The sequence below is a fragment of the Lycorma delicatula genome, chromosome 12 (genome assembly GCF_047948215.1).
Source record: "Lycorma delicatula isolate Av1 chromosome 12, ASM4794821v1, whole genome shotgun sequence".
Classification (NCBI taxonomy): Eukaryota; Metazoa; Arthropoda; class Insecta; order Hemiptera; family Fulgoridae; genus Lycorma; species Lycorma delicatula.
In genome coordinates, this window is record NC_134466.1 from 1,075,579 (window position 1) to 1,088,573 (window position 12,995).

Here is a 12,995-nt window from a genome sequence, read left to right on the forward strand (position 1 = left end):
AGATGAAGTAAAGAAAGCAAGATCTGAACGGATGAAGAAATACTGGGCAGCTCAGAAGAGTAAAATAACACGCTTTTCTCAGAAAAGATCTAGCTAAAATTGACTTAATTGGTCCCATGTTGGCCGTAAAAGCATAATAATAATAATAATAATATATATATATATATATATATGTAATGTGTGAAAAATTTGTAATAAAAAATTTGTAATGTGTGTATGTGTATATCACATCCTACCTTCACTCACATTATGATTGAAGTATCATATTAACAGTTTTAGTCAATTGAATGATTGGCCTCCCCCTCAACACTCTAGAACAATATTACATTGTTACAACACAGTTGAAATACATACACACACACATATATATATATATATATATATATATATATATGTACTAACACATAAACTGCACTTTATAGGTTCATTTTAATCTGTGATACGTCCTCTACAATCAACTAGAAGAAGAAATATTCTGATGAAGTAAGTTTCTAAACTGGTTGTATTTTCTATTTTGTTTAATTTTAAATATTAAAATAATTATTTTAAAATTGTCAAATTAATAAAGAGTATTTGAATTTTTGGTGTTTCTCCAGTTGTAATAATTACTATCTAAAACTCAGAAGATAACCATTGACAATTTTGAATACACAAATTTTTTAAAAGTTTACTTCATTAATTATTGATCTTTAACGTTATTTTTTACAGTGTATCTCCATTATAAACAAGTGCTCCCAAAACTGATTGAGGAGGAACAGTGAAAATTTTAAACTGTTTGAAATTAAATAAAATTTCCCTTGAAAATTGCTTAAATTTTCCTTTTTTTCCACTTATCACTTAATTTTTATTTATTTATTGATAGAAAATTTAAATAAGTTTCAATTTCTAGATTACATGATACTTAAGTTTTAAAACTTTGTAAGAAAAGAAATCACAAAAGCCAGTGGTCATTGTTTTTTTTTTAGGTCATTTTGTTAGTATGTTGTGTTTAGCAATAATCATATAAATTGTTTTAAGACTGTAATTTCACATTACAACAGACCAATAAAAGTTTAATAGTAAAATTTGAAAAGTTATAAAAAAACTACTTATACGTTTATGTATTTTATTTTGTTATAATTGTAAACTTTTAATTCTGTATTTAACAATAGAATGTTCTATTAAGAACGTTAAATAATTTAATTACCAAAAACATTTTCAAATCATGTCAGTACATTTTTATTTTTATTTTTTTTATTTTTTTATAAAAATATGAAATTATTATAAAAATATGTTAGACCCTTAATATCTGAAATGTAAAATCTTTCTGGCAAAATCAAAAAAATTACTTTAAGAGAAAGTTATTCTGTAATAATTTGCTAGATTTTTTTAACATCTATTTTCAAACCATAATCTTAATGTTAAATTCTGAAATATGTCCTATTAACTGTATAGAAACTAATCTTTATTATTGTCTTTGACCAATAGTTTTTCAGTACTCAGTAACTTTTCCAGTAATTGCTACATCAATAAGAAGATTATAAAAAAAACCTGGTGAAGTAAATTTGTTTTGATAAGCTGAATAAAAATATGTATAGTGTAATTAAAAATAATCATTGTTACTTTTTAATAAATGATGAAATAGAATTTAATTTTTTTTTTTTTAAATAACTGTCACATAATTGTAGAGGATCTGAAACTACTATTCAAACACCACAAAATAAATAGATTATAAGTGTTATTGTGGATTGCTGTCTTAATACAAGTAATCTTCTTGCAAAAACTACTGCATTTTGACATTGAAATATTTAATTACATGTGAATCTTAAATCATACTTTTATTTACTTGAGGGTCACTTTCTGTATTATTCATAATTTTGTGTACTACATATATTATTCAGCTTATCAGTTTTCTAAAAAGTAAGAATTCCTGTTTGAATCGTGATATTACATGAAAAATGATATATAAACAGTTCTCTGTTGATTCAAAAATTTGAAAAGGACAAAATCAAAAATTATGTAGTTCATATGAAGTTTTTAATCTTTACATGAAATTAGCAGTTAATGATGTTAAAGAACAATTTAGATTCGGAGTAACAATACAAGGTGAAAAGATAAAGATGCTACGATTTGCCGATGATATAGTAATTCTAGCCGAGAGTAAAAAGGAATTAGAAGAAACAATAAATGGCACGGATGAAGTCCTACACAAGAACTACCACATGAAAATAAACAAGAACGAAAAGAAAGTAATGAAATGTAGTAGAGATAACAAAGATGGACAACTGAATGTGAAAATAGGAGGAGAAAAGATTATGGAGGTAGAAGAATTTTATTACTTGGGAAGTAGAATTACTAAAGATGGACGAAGTAGGAGCGATATAAAATGCCGAATACCACAGGCAAAACGAGCCTTCAGTCAGAAATATAATTTATTTTTCATCAAAAATTAATTTAAACGTCAGGAAAAGATTTTTGAAGGTATATTTTCGGAGCATCGCTTTATATGGAAGTGAAACTTGGACGATCGAAGTATCTGAGAAGAAAAGATTAAGAAGCTTTTGAAATGCGGTGCTATAGGAGAATGTTAAAAATCAGACAGGTGGATAAAGTGACAAATGAAGAGGTGTTGCGGCAAATAGATGAAGAAAGAAGCATTTGGAAAGATATAGCTAAACGAAGAGACAGACTTATAAGCCACATCCTGGAATAGTCGCTTTAATATTGGAGGGACTGGTAGAAAGAAAAAATTGTGTAGGCAGGCCACGTTTAGAATATGTAAAACAAATTGTTAGGGATGTAGGATGTAGGGGGTATACCGAAGTGAAACGACTAGCACTAGATAGGGAATCTTGGAGAGCTGCATCAAACCAGTCAAATGACTGAAGATAAAAAAAAACAGTTCATATGACATATTTCTAGGTTTTTTTGGTGCATTTCATGTCTATGTAGATGAGTTAAAAACGTGAAATAAAAAGCAATAAAAAAAATAAATTTAACAAATGTTTTCTTTAGTTAAAGAAAAACTGCAGTAATGACATGAAATTACAAAGTTTAACAAAAAAAATAAATAAATAAAATAAAACTTCGTTTTTTTACCATAATTATGAAGTGAGGACCTTAAATTTCAAACTTATCCACAAAAACATAATATGACTGTCTACTGTATTTATAGTAATTACATAATTGGATTGTCCTACAACATCCTACATTAACATTAGTTTTACGTGTTTTATTTTATTACTGTTCTTCTTAGAAATTCTTAAGTTTGTTTCAGAAAAAAAAACTAATTTTTTCTTCATTTAAAGATAAAATAAGAAAACTGTTTTCCAACGACATTTAAATTCCTCCTATATCTTTTTTTGGGTATCCTCAACTTACTATGTTATTCTTGAAGACTTGTACTGCTGGGAATGCCATTGTTTTTATATCTTATTGCTATATCCATAATTACTATAAACAGCCACGGGCTTATTACTTACCTTACTGCAGGTCAAAAATAATGAGTATGGAAACCATATATACCTACTACAATATTTACCCTGTTCCCAAAGTTTCTACTCATATCTTGAGTTGACTTAACGTAACTCCATGGTATTTTTCTTTTGTATGGCCAGTTCTTTACTAGACTCCTTAGAATATGAGTCTATGCTACAGATAAATTTTTCTTAAAAATTTGATAAAGACAGCCACATATTGAAGAACTACGTTTAATATCTAATAATAATGTTTGATCACATTATGTATTCATAAGATCTAGGATTTATGTTAAAGTAACTGTCATTCTTATTTACTTTGATTTTTTTTCTTATAGATGGAAATATCACTACCATTATTAATATTAACTGGACTAGTCTGCAGCAATGCCAACACAACAGGTAAGAAAATAATTATTATTTAATATTGGTCATATTTAAAGAAAATAATAGTTTAGATAAAAACATATATATATATATACACACACACACACACACACACACACACACACACACACACACACACACACACACACACACACACACACACACACACACACACACACACACACACACACACACACACACACACACACACACACACACACACACACACACACACACACACACACACACACACACACACACACACACACACACACATACTTGGCAAGTAGAAATGATTGCAGTTACTAATCTACACATACACACACAGAGAGAGAGAGAGAGAGAGAGAGCCAGCGCAGCTGGATAATGTGTTGGAGAAAACAAACATATATATGTTTTCTACAAACGTAGTGCAATGTAATTGTAAACATGTAGTCTTAAACAGGCTCAAGTTGACCACTCCTAAGACATGTGATTAATTGAAACCCAACTACCAAAGAACATCAGTATTCACAGAATAGTATTCAAATCCAAATAAAAGCAACTGCCTTTACAAGGACTCGAACCTTAAAACTGTCAACTTTGAAATCAGTGATTTTGCGATGTCAAGTTTAACCACTAGACTAACCTGGCGGGTTATATGTATATTAAAAAAAATTTAAATAGTACTATCTAAATTCTCAAAAATGAAATACTTAGGGTGATGCAAATTTAATAATAAAGAATTTTCTATAATTATTTTTAGATTATTATTAATGGGAAAACTGCTCTGCTAAGATGCTAATAAATCCATCCAAATGATGTTGATTCAGAATTCTGATTGTAAGTTTAATCTCTTTTATTTAAAAAAATTGTTTATAATTTTTCCATCAGAACATATTTAATAAAAGATTCATAAGGATAAAAATAATAAAATCATATTACATGACACTAATGGGAATTATTAGTTTTTAATATTACTAAATGATCTCAAAATAGCAAATATATACATGTCATGGAGATAGATAAGATTTTTCATTGTCACATGTATTTTTTAACTTTTAAATTGACTTATTAACAAATGACGGAAACAATTTTAAGTATGTGTACATATAATTCATGGCTCCCACTGAATACATTGCTGTTAAAATGTAAAAATTTTCTAACAGATCTGAAGATAATTTGCAAAGTGCAATCAAGAAACATATTTTTATCTTTTAGAAAGGAACACCCACTTTTGAAGGTGATCAGGGAATTCAGAAGGTTCTGGAGACAGTGTCGGTAAAATATGTCACAAGAAAGATTCCTTCAAACATTTTGGATTACAAATGAGTTGGCTAGAGAAGATTGGGTAACCTGAAAAAGGAATGGAAGGATCTGTTTGATGAAAAATTATGTTTTTTTGGATTCTAACTAAATGGAAAAACATAAAATTTTCATTGTCTCGTACTGGCCATTACTTATATAGCTATGTAAAAGGCAACGAGATCTGTTCTTGATGTTGAAAATCTCCTAAAAAATCACAAACCGTTATTATAATATTCAAATTTAATCTTGTCACTATGTTCGTGTTCTTGCAATGGGCAGAGTAATTATATAATAAAAATATTTTTCTTAACATACTAGAAATTTTATATCGTTGTAATGATTAGGTAGATTTAAAAATAATAACACTTTTGTTATGGATGTAGTTAATTTTTAATAAGTAGTGTTGTTTTATTAGCCGAGCTCAGATCAATATTACTTCATGAAACAGTGAAAAATGAGAGATAAACGTAACTCCAAGACAAAAAGAAATCAGTTTTTTAAACAAACAAAAAATCATTTTGCTACCTCTTCACATCAAATTGGATTAATTAAATATATCGTAAAATAAATATTGAGAAAGACAGTAATGGTTTCCTATGTACTAGGAATAATTTTTAGATATAAGGAAAGGAAAACTTAAATAAGGCCATTTTCAATGGTCCACAAATAAAGGAACATGCTCGAAGACTATTGAGACAATTCTGTGTGGATTGATTCAGAACTAGCTACATAAATAGTATTTAAAGACAGATGCATAAATTTTCTGGGCTTCAATAAACCACAAAATTATAAGGGATGTTATGAACAAATTTTATTAATAAATACCGAGTGATAGGATGTAGTAAGTCACTTAAAACTCCTTTCCTATTTTTATCTGGATTTCTTCCCATCAAACCTTACAGCTGTAAACAATGAAAATGGCACGTTTTCACTATTTTGTAAACTATTTCAAAAGTATATGGTGTACTAATATGTTAAAAGATTATTGCTAGACATCGGTTCAGAATATATTTGAGGCTCGAAAGAAGAATTCTAACTAAGTTTTAATTTAAATACATGGAACCATTAACCATTTAATTTTAATATAATTTGTTAAATAGATTTTTAATGATTCATTTTCTTTGAAAATAAGTGTGACCAAAAAATTCTAATTTCAATTGTTTATTGCAAATAAAATAAGCAGCATAACGTAGAAAAATATTTGTTTATGTGTTACTTAACAAATAAAATGATTATTTAGCTTTGATTTTTATTGTTGCGATTGATTTACAATTTTACACAGTACGATTCTTCAGGCTGTAAGAAAGAGCCATCAGCTTTATTTCTATGAAAATAACCAAATAATCTAAAAGATTATCCAAACAACATTTTTACAATTAAATTAAAATATTTCCTTTTACATTTTTCCCCCAAACATATGGTTATACTGTTATACTACATAATGTTAACTTTGTCCACATTTTTCATATAAGAGGTGATGTAAATCTTAATAATTTATATACTCCTCTAACCGCAAAACCTAGTTTTAGCATTGAGAATCTCTAGATGGATGTATTTACATAATATATATGTATGTTGGCCTGTTTTTTGCTTGATGTCTCCAGGCTGGATGGGGTAAACCGGATGAAATTTGACACGATGATTTCTGTAGATAGAAAATTGCGCCATTTACTTTTGGACACAATCGATTAAGGAAGCAAGTAGGTACGGACCTCATGGGTCCTGTAAGTAATGCCTCTTAGATAGCTAAGATATTTTCTGAAAGTGTTTGATCTTATTCAAACCCTCCATAAGAAGGTGGAATAGATTATATTTTTTTTAGTCTTTCAGTAACAATTCTTATAGGTGATTTTATTACATTGGATTATATATTTAGGGGCAATTTCATTCAGATATGTGATAAATATGTTAATATTTTGCTTTTTTCAGTCAGTTATGTTTTATTTAATACCTTTAGACTGGATTAACCAATTTTTATTAAATTTGTACAACTTCTAAATTATTGATTCCATTTACTTTTGATTACAATGATCTACAGTATGGGGGACACCATGAGTTATACAGTGTCCCATGAAGAAATGAAGAAACGTTAAGGAGATGTTTTACTGGTGAAAATAATGAAACAAGTTCACATAAACATACGCCTGAAAACGCTTTGATTTCGAGTTACATCAGCGAAAGATTTTGCCTGGATTTCAGCTATTCTAATGAAAAGAAGCCTTACTGGAATTCTTGAGATCCAAATTAAGGAGTAAGCTTAGTGGTTTCTTATGTAATTTGAGCTGGGAAATATGATAAAACAGGTCCCAGAAATGTAACTTAAGAAGCTTTAAAGATATCCGACGTAAAACAAAAGCTTTGATGTAACACAAGTTTTTTTTTAGTTTGTAATACAATAGCTTTATTAAATGAATAATAAACGCAAAGATTTAGTAACAAAATTTGTATAGAATTTAATTCTGAGGAAATCAATATAAATTCAGCCAATAAAAAGTAAATAAAACTTTTAAAAATTGGTTTTTATTGAAACAAAACAGACGAAAAATAGACAGAACATCGTATTATTCTTCTGTACCTAATAAACATTACTCTTAATATAACAAAACAAAAAATGAAATACATGAAATGATAAATAACAAGCCTCAGTTATAGTAATTGTTCGGTATTCCATCCTTCACAACGTACACAACGCTTTGCCAGACGTAAAGTAGGGCGTTTCATAATGTTCTTGGGAGTTACAAAAATTCAGTACAAAAAAAGTATTTCACTTACCTAAATGACAGTTGTACGAGGTGATGCAGGACTCAAACAGTTTTTGTTAAAATCTATAAATGTTCAATATATGCTCCTCTGGTGAAACGGCACTCATCAACACGAAAGTCTAGCTCTTGACAAACTCGTTCTAACATGTCATTTTCGATACAGTTGATCGCATCGATTATGCGATCCTTTAGCTCAGCGGCATCGGTGGGATAAACACCTTATCTTTCACGTAACCCCAGAGAAAGAAATTACATGGCGTGAGGTCTGGTGATCTTGGTGGCCACACCATAACGTGTTGGTCTTCTTCAGACGCACGTCCTATCCGGCGCCGAGGTAATGTTGTGTTAAGGTACTGTCGAACCTCGTTATGAAAACGGGCAGGACAACCGTCTTGCTGGAAAATGAAGTCATTGAGTAGCCGAGGCAAAATCCATAATTGTAACATATCCAGGTATATCCTGCCGGTTACTGTCGTTTCCATAAAAAAAGAACGGCCCGTACACTGCCTTACGAGAGATCGCACAAAAAACTTTTACTTTCGGAGAATCCCGAATGTGTTCCGCATAAGCGTGTGGGTTTTCAGTTCCCCAAACTCTCACGTTATGACGGTTTACATTGCCGCTAATATGGAAAGTAGCTTCATCGCTGAAAATTATGTTGTTTACAAAACCTTCATCTGACAACATCTTTTCCTGTAACTGTAAACAAAAATCGAGCCTACATGTTTTATCTGCATCAGAAATACGCTGGATTAATTGAAGACGGTACGGTTTGCATAATAAACGTTTACGGAGAACTTTCCACACTGTTGTTTTTGGAATTCCTAATTCTCTGGCTGGAGCCGGAGTCAATTTTGACGGGCTGCGAATGAAACTTGTACGCACACGTTCGACATGACTTCTGAGATTGATGGACGACCGGTCGATTTTCGCTTGCACAAGCGACCGGTTTCACTGAATTGTTTATACTGTGCACGAATTAAATTGTTGCTCGGTGGCTCCGTATGAAATTTCAACCGAAACGCAGTTGCACAGAAATTACTGACTTCGATGAGTGAAATTCTAACACGCAAAACGACTTCTCGCTTCCCGTGGCAGCCATTTTCTCTACTGTCGACGCCTAGCGAGCAAATGGTTTACTAACTGCCTAGTATATGTGGAAAAAACTATTTAAATTACTCTTTCGTACAGTATTTGTTTTATTCTTATGAATGAAATAATTTTTTGTTAATGAATTTTCGAAACTCCGAAGAACATTATGAAACATCCTGATTTCCGATAGCATTTCGTATTTTAATGAGTAACTCTTCTTTAGTATTAACTTTTTTTTTGGTATACTATCATTTTCATGTGGTCCCAAATGAAGTAATCTAGTGACGTTAAGCCAACTGGTTGTGGTGCCCAATCTTCCACATCTAATCCAGTTTAAGAATTAACATTCAAGTGATAGCTATTAAAGAAAAATGTAGCGTTGCGAAGTGCCGGAAAATTATTTTTCAAGAAATAAAATTTTGCATCTCCCGTAAGGTTTTCATCTCCCAGAATTTTATGAAAAATGATACCACACCAAAATTTAATGTGATATCCACGTTGGAAACTAGTTTCTACAGTGGATTGCCTTCGCTCCATAAATGATTATTTTTAGAACCGAAGACTCCGTTTCTCGTAAAAGTGGCTTCATCAGTAAATAAAATTGAATCTACCGTATCAACGTTGTTTAGAAGTCAATGACAGAAGTTTAATCGCTGGGGGTGTTAATCTGTTGGCCGCAAATTTTGAACCTTATGCAAGCGGAAAGGATAAAGATTTTCTTTTCGTATGATGCGCCACATTTTGTTTTTTGAGAAACCAGTGCGACATGAAATTCCCCTCGTAATAGTCCCCGGGCTACGCTGAATAAGCTGAATCACACAATGTTTGTCATTTACACGATGATAAACAGGATTTAGCTCAAAACAGAAGACCTGTTTTGGTATTTCTGATACCGACATAATAATTCCTTTTGTTTCTGTGTATTTTAATTACAGTCTTACATTTCTATATATAAATACTTGTATTTAAAAAAAAAATAATAATAAATGTTCAATTAAAATTAATATTTAATTTGATGTTGATTTCAAAGACGAAGTGGTTTCTTCCTAAAAATTAAAAAAAAAAATCTTTCTGAATAATAATAAATATAGAATTAGAGGACATATATATATATATATACAGAGTCATTCACGGGAACCGGATGTTTTTGAAGCGGGTTGTACTCGGGCGTTCGTGGTGGGAGGGGCACGTGGCTGGTGTCTGATGTTTCCTTTGTTCATCGCATTTAAATTTTAGTCGTTGAGATGGAGCCGTGGATGCTAGACCGACGCCTGTACGCGTATGACAGTTTTTGCGAAATGACGAATCCGTAACTGCTGTTCAGCGAGATTTCCGCCGTCAGTTTAATATCCATCGTAATGCAAGCGTCTCTTCTCGAAACACAATATTGCGACGGGTAAACGACCTTCGAACAAGCGGTTCAATATTGAAGAAAAAACCACCGGGTCCCCGACGAACCGCTAGCACTCCGGAGAACATCGAACGAGTAAGGGAAGCCGTTGTCAGAAATCCACGCCGCTCTATTCAGAGGCATTCAGCAGCGCTTCAAATGAGCACAAGTAAGACGAATTCTGCATGCATACAGACCTGCATTTCCATCCTTACAAGATAGCCGTCGTGCAGCAATTAAACGAGTAATATTTCACGCAGCGATTACAATTTTGTCGACAAATGCTTACCGTTTTTGAAGAAAATGAAAATTTGTTATCGTTAATGAGTGACGAAGCCCGTTTTCATCTGAATGGCTTCGTCAACAAACAGAATTGCCGGTATCGGGCAGAGAGAAACCCGCATCGGCTTCACGAGAGACCACTTCATAGCCCAAAGATCGGTGTTATCGGACCATATTTGTTTGAAGAAAATGACGCTGCCGTAACTGTAACAGCTGATCGTTACGTTGCGATGTTGAATACGTTTTTCATCCCTGAGTTACGAATCCGGAGAATCGATTTTCAAAATGCGTTATTCCAGCAGGATGGAGGTACAGCGCACACAGGGAGGGCAACCATGGCTGTTCTCCGTAACTTGTTTCCGGGACGGATCGGTTCCAGATTCGGCGACATTCCTTGGCCCCCTCGGTCCCCCGATTTGAGTAGTTGTGATTTTTTTCTGTGGGGGTTTCTGAAATCGCGTGTGTACGGCGATAAACCGCGTACATTGGAGGACCTAAAGATCGCAATTCGTCATCACGTCACCCAGATTGATGTAGACATGCTGCAAAGAATTGAGGCCGGTTACCGTGAAAGGCTACAACAATGTATTGCCCAAAATGGACATCGCCGGACATAATTTTTCGTTCACGAGTAAGTAACAAATGCTTTGATTTAACAAGTGTTTCAGTATCGATAAAACTTTTTTAAAGTAAATATTCAATTTTTTATGATTATTTTAAAAACATCCGGTTCCCGTGAATGACCCTGTATATATATATATATATATAAATGAATATTTCTTTATCACGTATGCGTTTCTATACCATTCATCCGACTGGGATGAAACTTTCGTTAGTTGTGCGCACTCCCGTTTCTGAATTAGTTTGGACCCGCTAGATGGCGCGGGAGTGGAAATATTTAAAAAAATTGTATTTATGTTACGATTTGGCTTCTATTCCGAATATCTGTGAGTTACGTGAAAAGAAATATATTTGCAAAAAATGGACCCGCTAGGTGGCGCTGAGGTCAAGATATTTCGAAAAAATTTATTTATGGTCCGATTTGGTTCATATTCAGAGTATATATTAGTTACGTGAAAAGAAATATTTTTGAAAAAAAGGTAAGAAGGGAAAAGGAAAAAGGTAAGAGAAAGAGGGAAGGGGTACTGATTGGAAGAGGGAAATAGGGAAAAAAGGAAATGTTGAGTTTTTGAATGTTTTATCAAATTTTCATTAGTATTCGTTTAACCTATATGTACCATGTTAATTTGAACCAATATCTGTTTCGGTTCCGTGTGGTAGCTTATGAGCTGTACGTCTGCAGGGAGACCCTGACAAATGAACACCTAATGTTTAACTGCCCTGTTCTGGGGGGGGGGGGGTCAGATACCGGGCCAACCTGGAGCTCAGACGTCAAGGGGAAAATTGACCACTCACAGACGGCGAGTGAATGTGGCAAAAGCCACCGCGTTGTCGGACCGTGTGGGAGTTCCTTGATGCCGTTGCTTTGTTAAACCGAAATCAGTAGTTTACTTAAGGGAAAAACTTCTACCGCACTGCTGTGGGAAACTAAAAAGTTAAATGAAGAGACAGACTTATAGCCCACATATTAAGGCATCCTGGAATAGTCGCTCTGATATTGGAGGGACGGGTAGATGGGAAAAATTGTGTAGGCAGGCCACGTTTGGGATATGTAAAACAAATTGTTAGGGATGTAGGATGTAGAGGGTATACTGAAATGAAACGACTAGCACTAGATAGGGACTCTTGGAGAGCTGCATCAAACCAGTCAAATGACTGAAGACAAAAAAAAAAAAAATAATAATGGAAAAATAATGCAACATTTTTATTTAGAAATATAGAAATATTCACGAAAAGTGTAACAAATCCCAGAACAATATTTTCAGTAGTTTTCGTGAAATCTGGAGTAAAATACAAAAGATTGGCATCGAAAAACATATTATTTTATGTTTCTCGTAAAATAACTTTGTTAAATAAACACATAATAAATAAAAGTTGTAGAAAATTTGATTCTGAGTAATACGATATGAATAAAATCCACAGAAACTAAATAGGCTTACAAAGATAATAATTTCGAAGTTTGTTTAAAATAAAACAAATCAAAATGTAACAAATTTTAATTATGTATTAAACAAAAACAAAAAATTCAATCCTGGATAATCGGACCACTTTGAAACCGGGACCGTATGACCCGGAATATTAACGAAAAATGAGGAGATATACCCAAATACAGTACAGTACAAGACTTTTCTGTCGATTTTTCGTTTCTTTTACATCAATAAAAATTGAGTTTTAATAGATTTTAATTACTTTTTATTGGCTGTATTTATACAGAGTGAT

The 12,995-nt window shown here is 32.3% G+C and overlaps 1 protein-coding gene across 1 annotated transcript in view; it reads left to right on the forward strand.

Annotated features, from left to right (window-relative positions):
• Positions 1 to 353: 353 nt before the first annotated feature.
• Positions 354 to 12,995, forward strand: part of LOC142332877 (protein G12-like) — a 35,095-nt gene continuing 22,453 nt past the window's right edge. Inside the window, exons 1-2 of the mRNA XM_075379565.1 lie at positions 354 to 483; positions 3,794 to 3,857. Coding sequence (XP_075235680.1) covers positions 3,794 to 3,857 — 64 coding nt within the window. The 5' untranslated portion in view covers positions 354 to 483. The remainder of the gene's footprint in view (positions 484 to 3,793; positions 3,858 to 12,995) is intronic.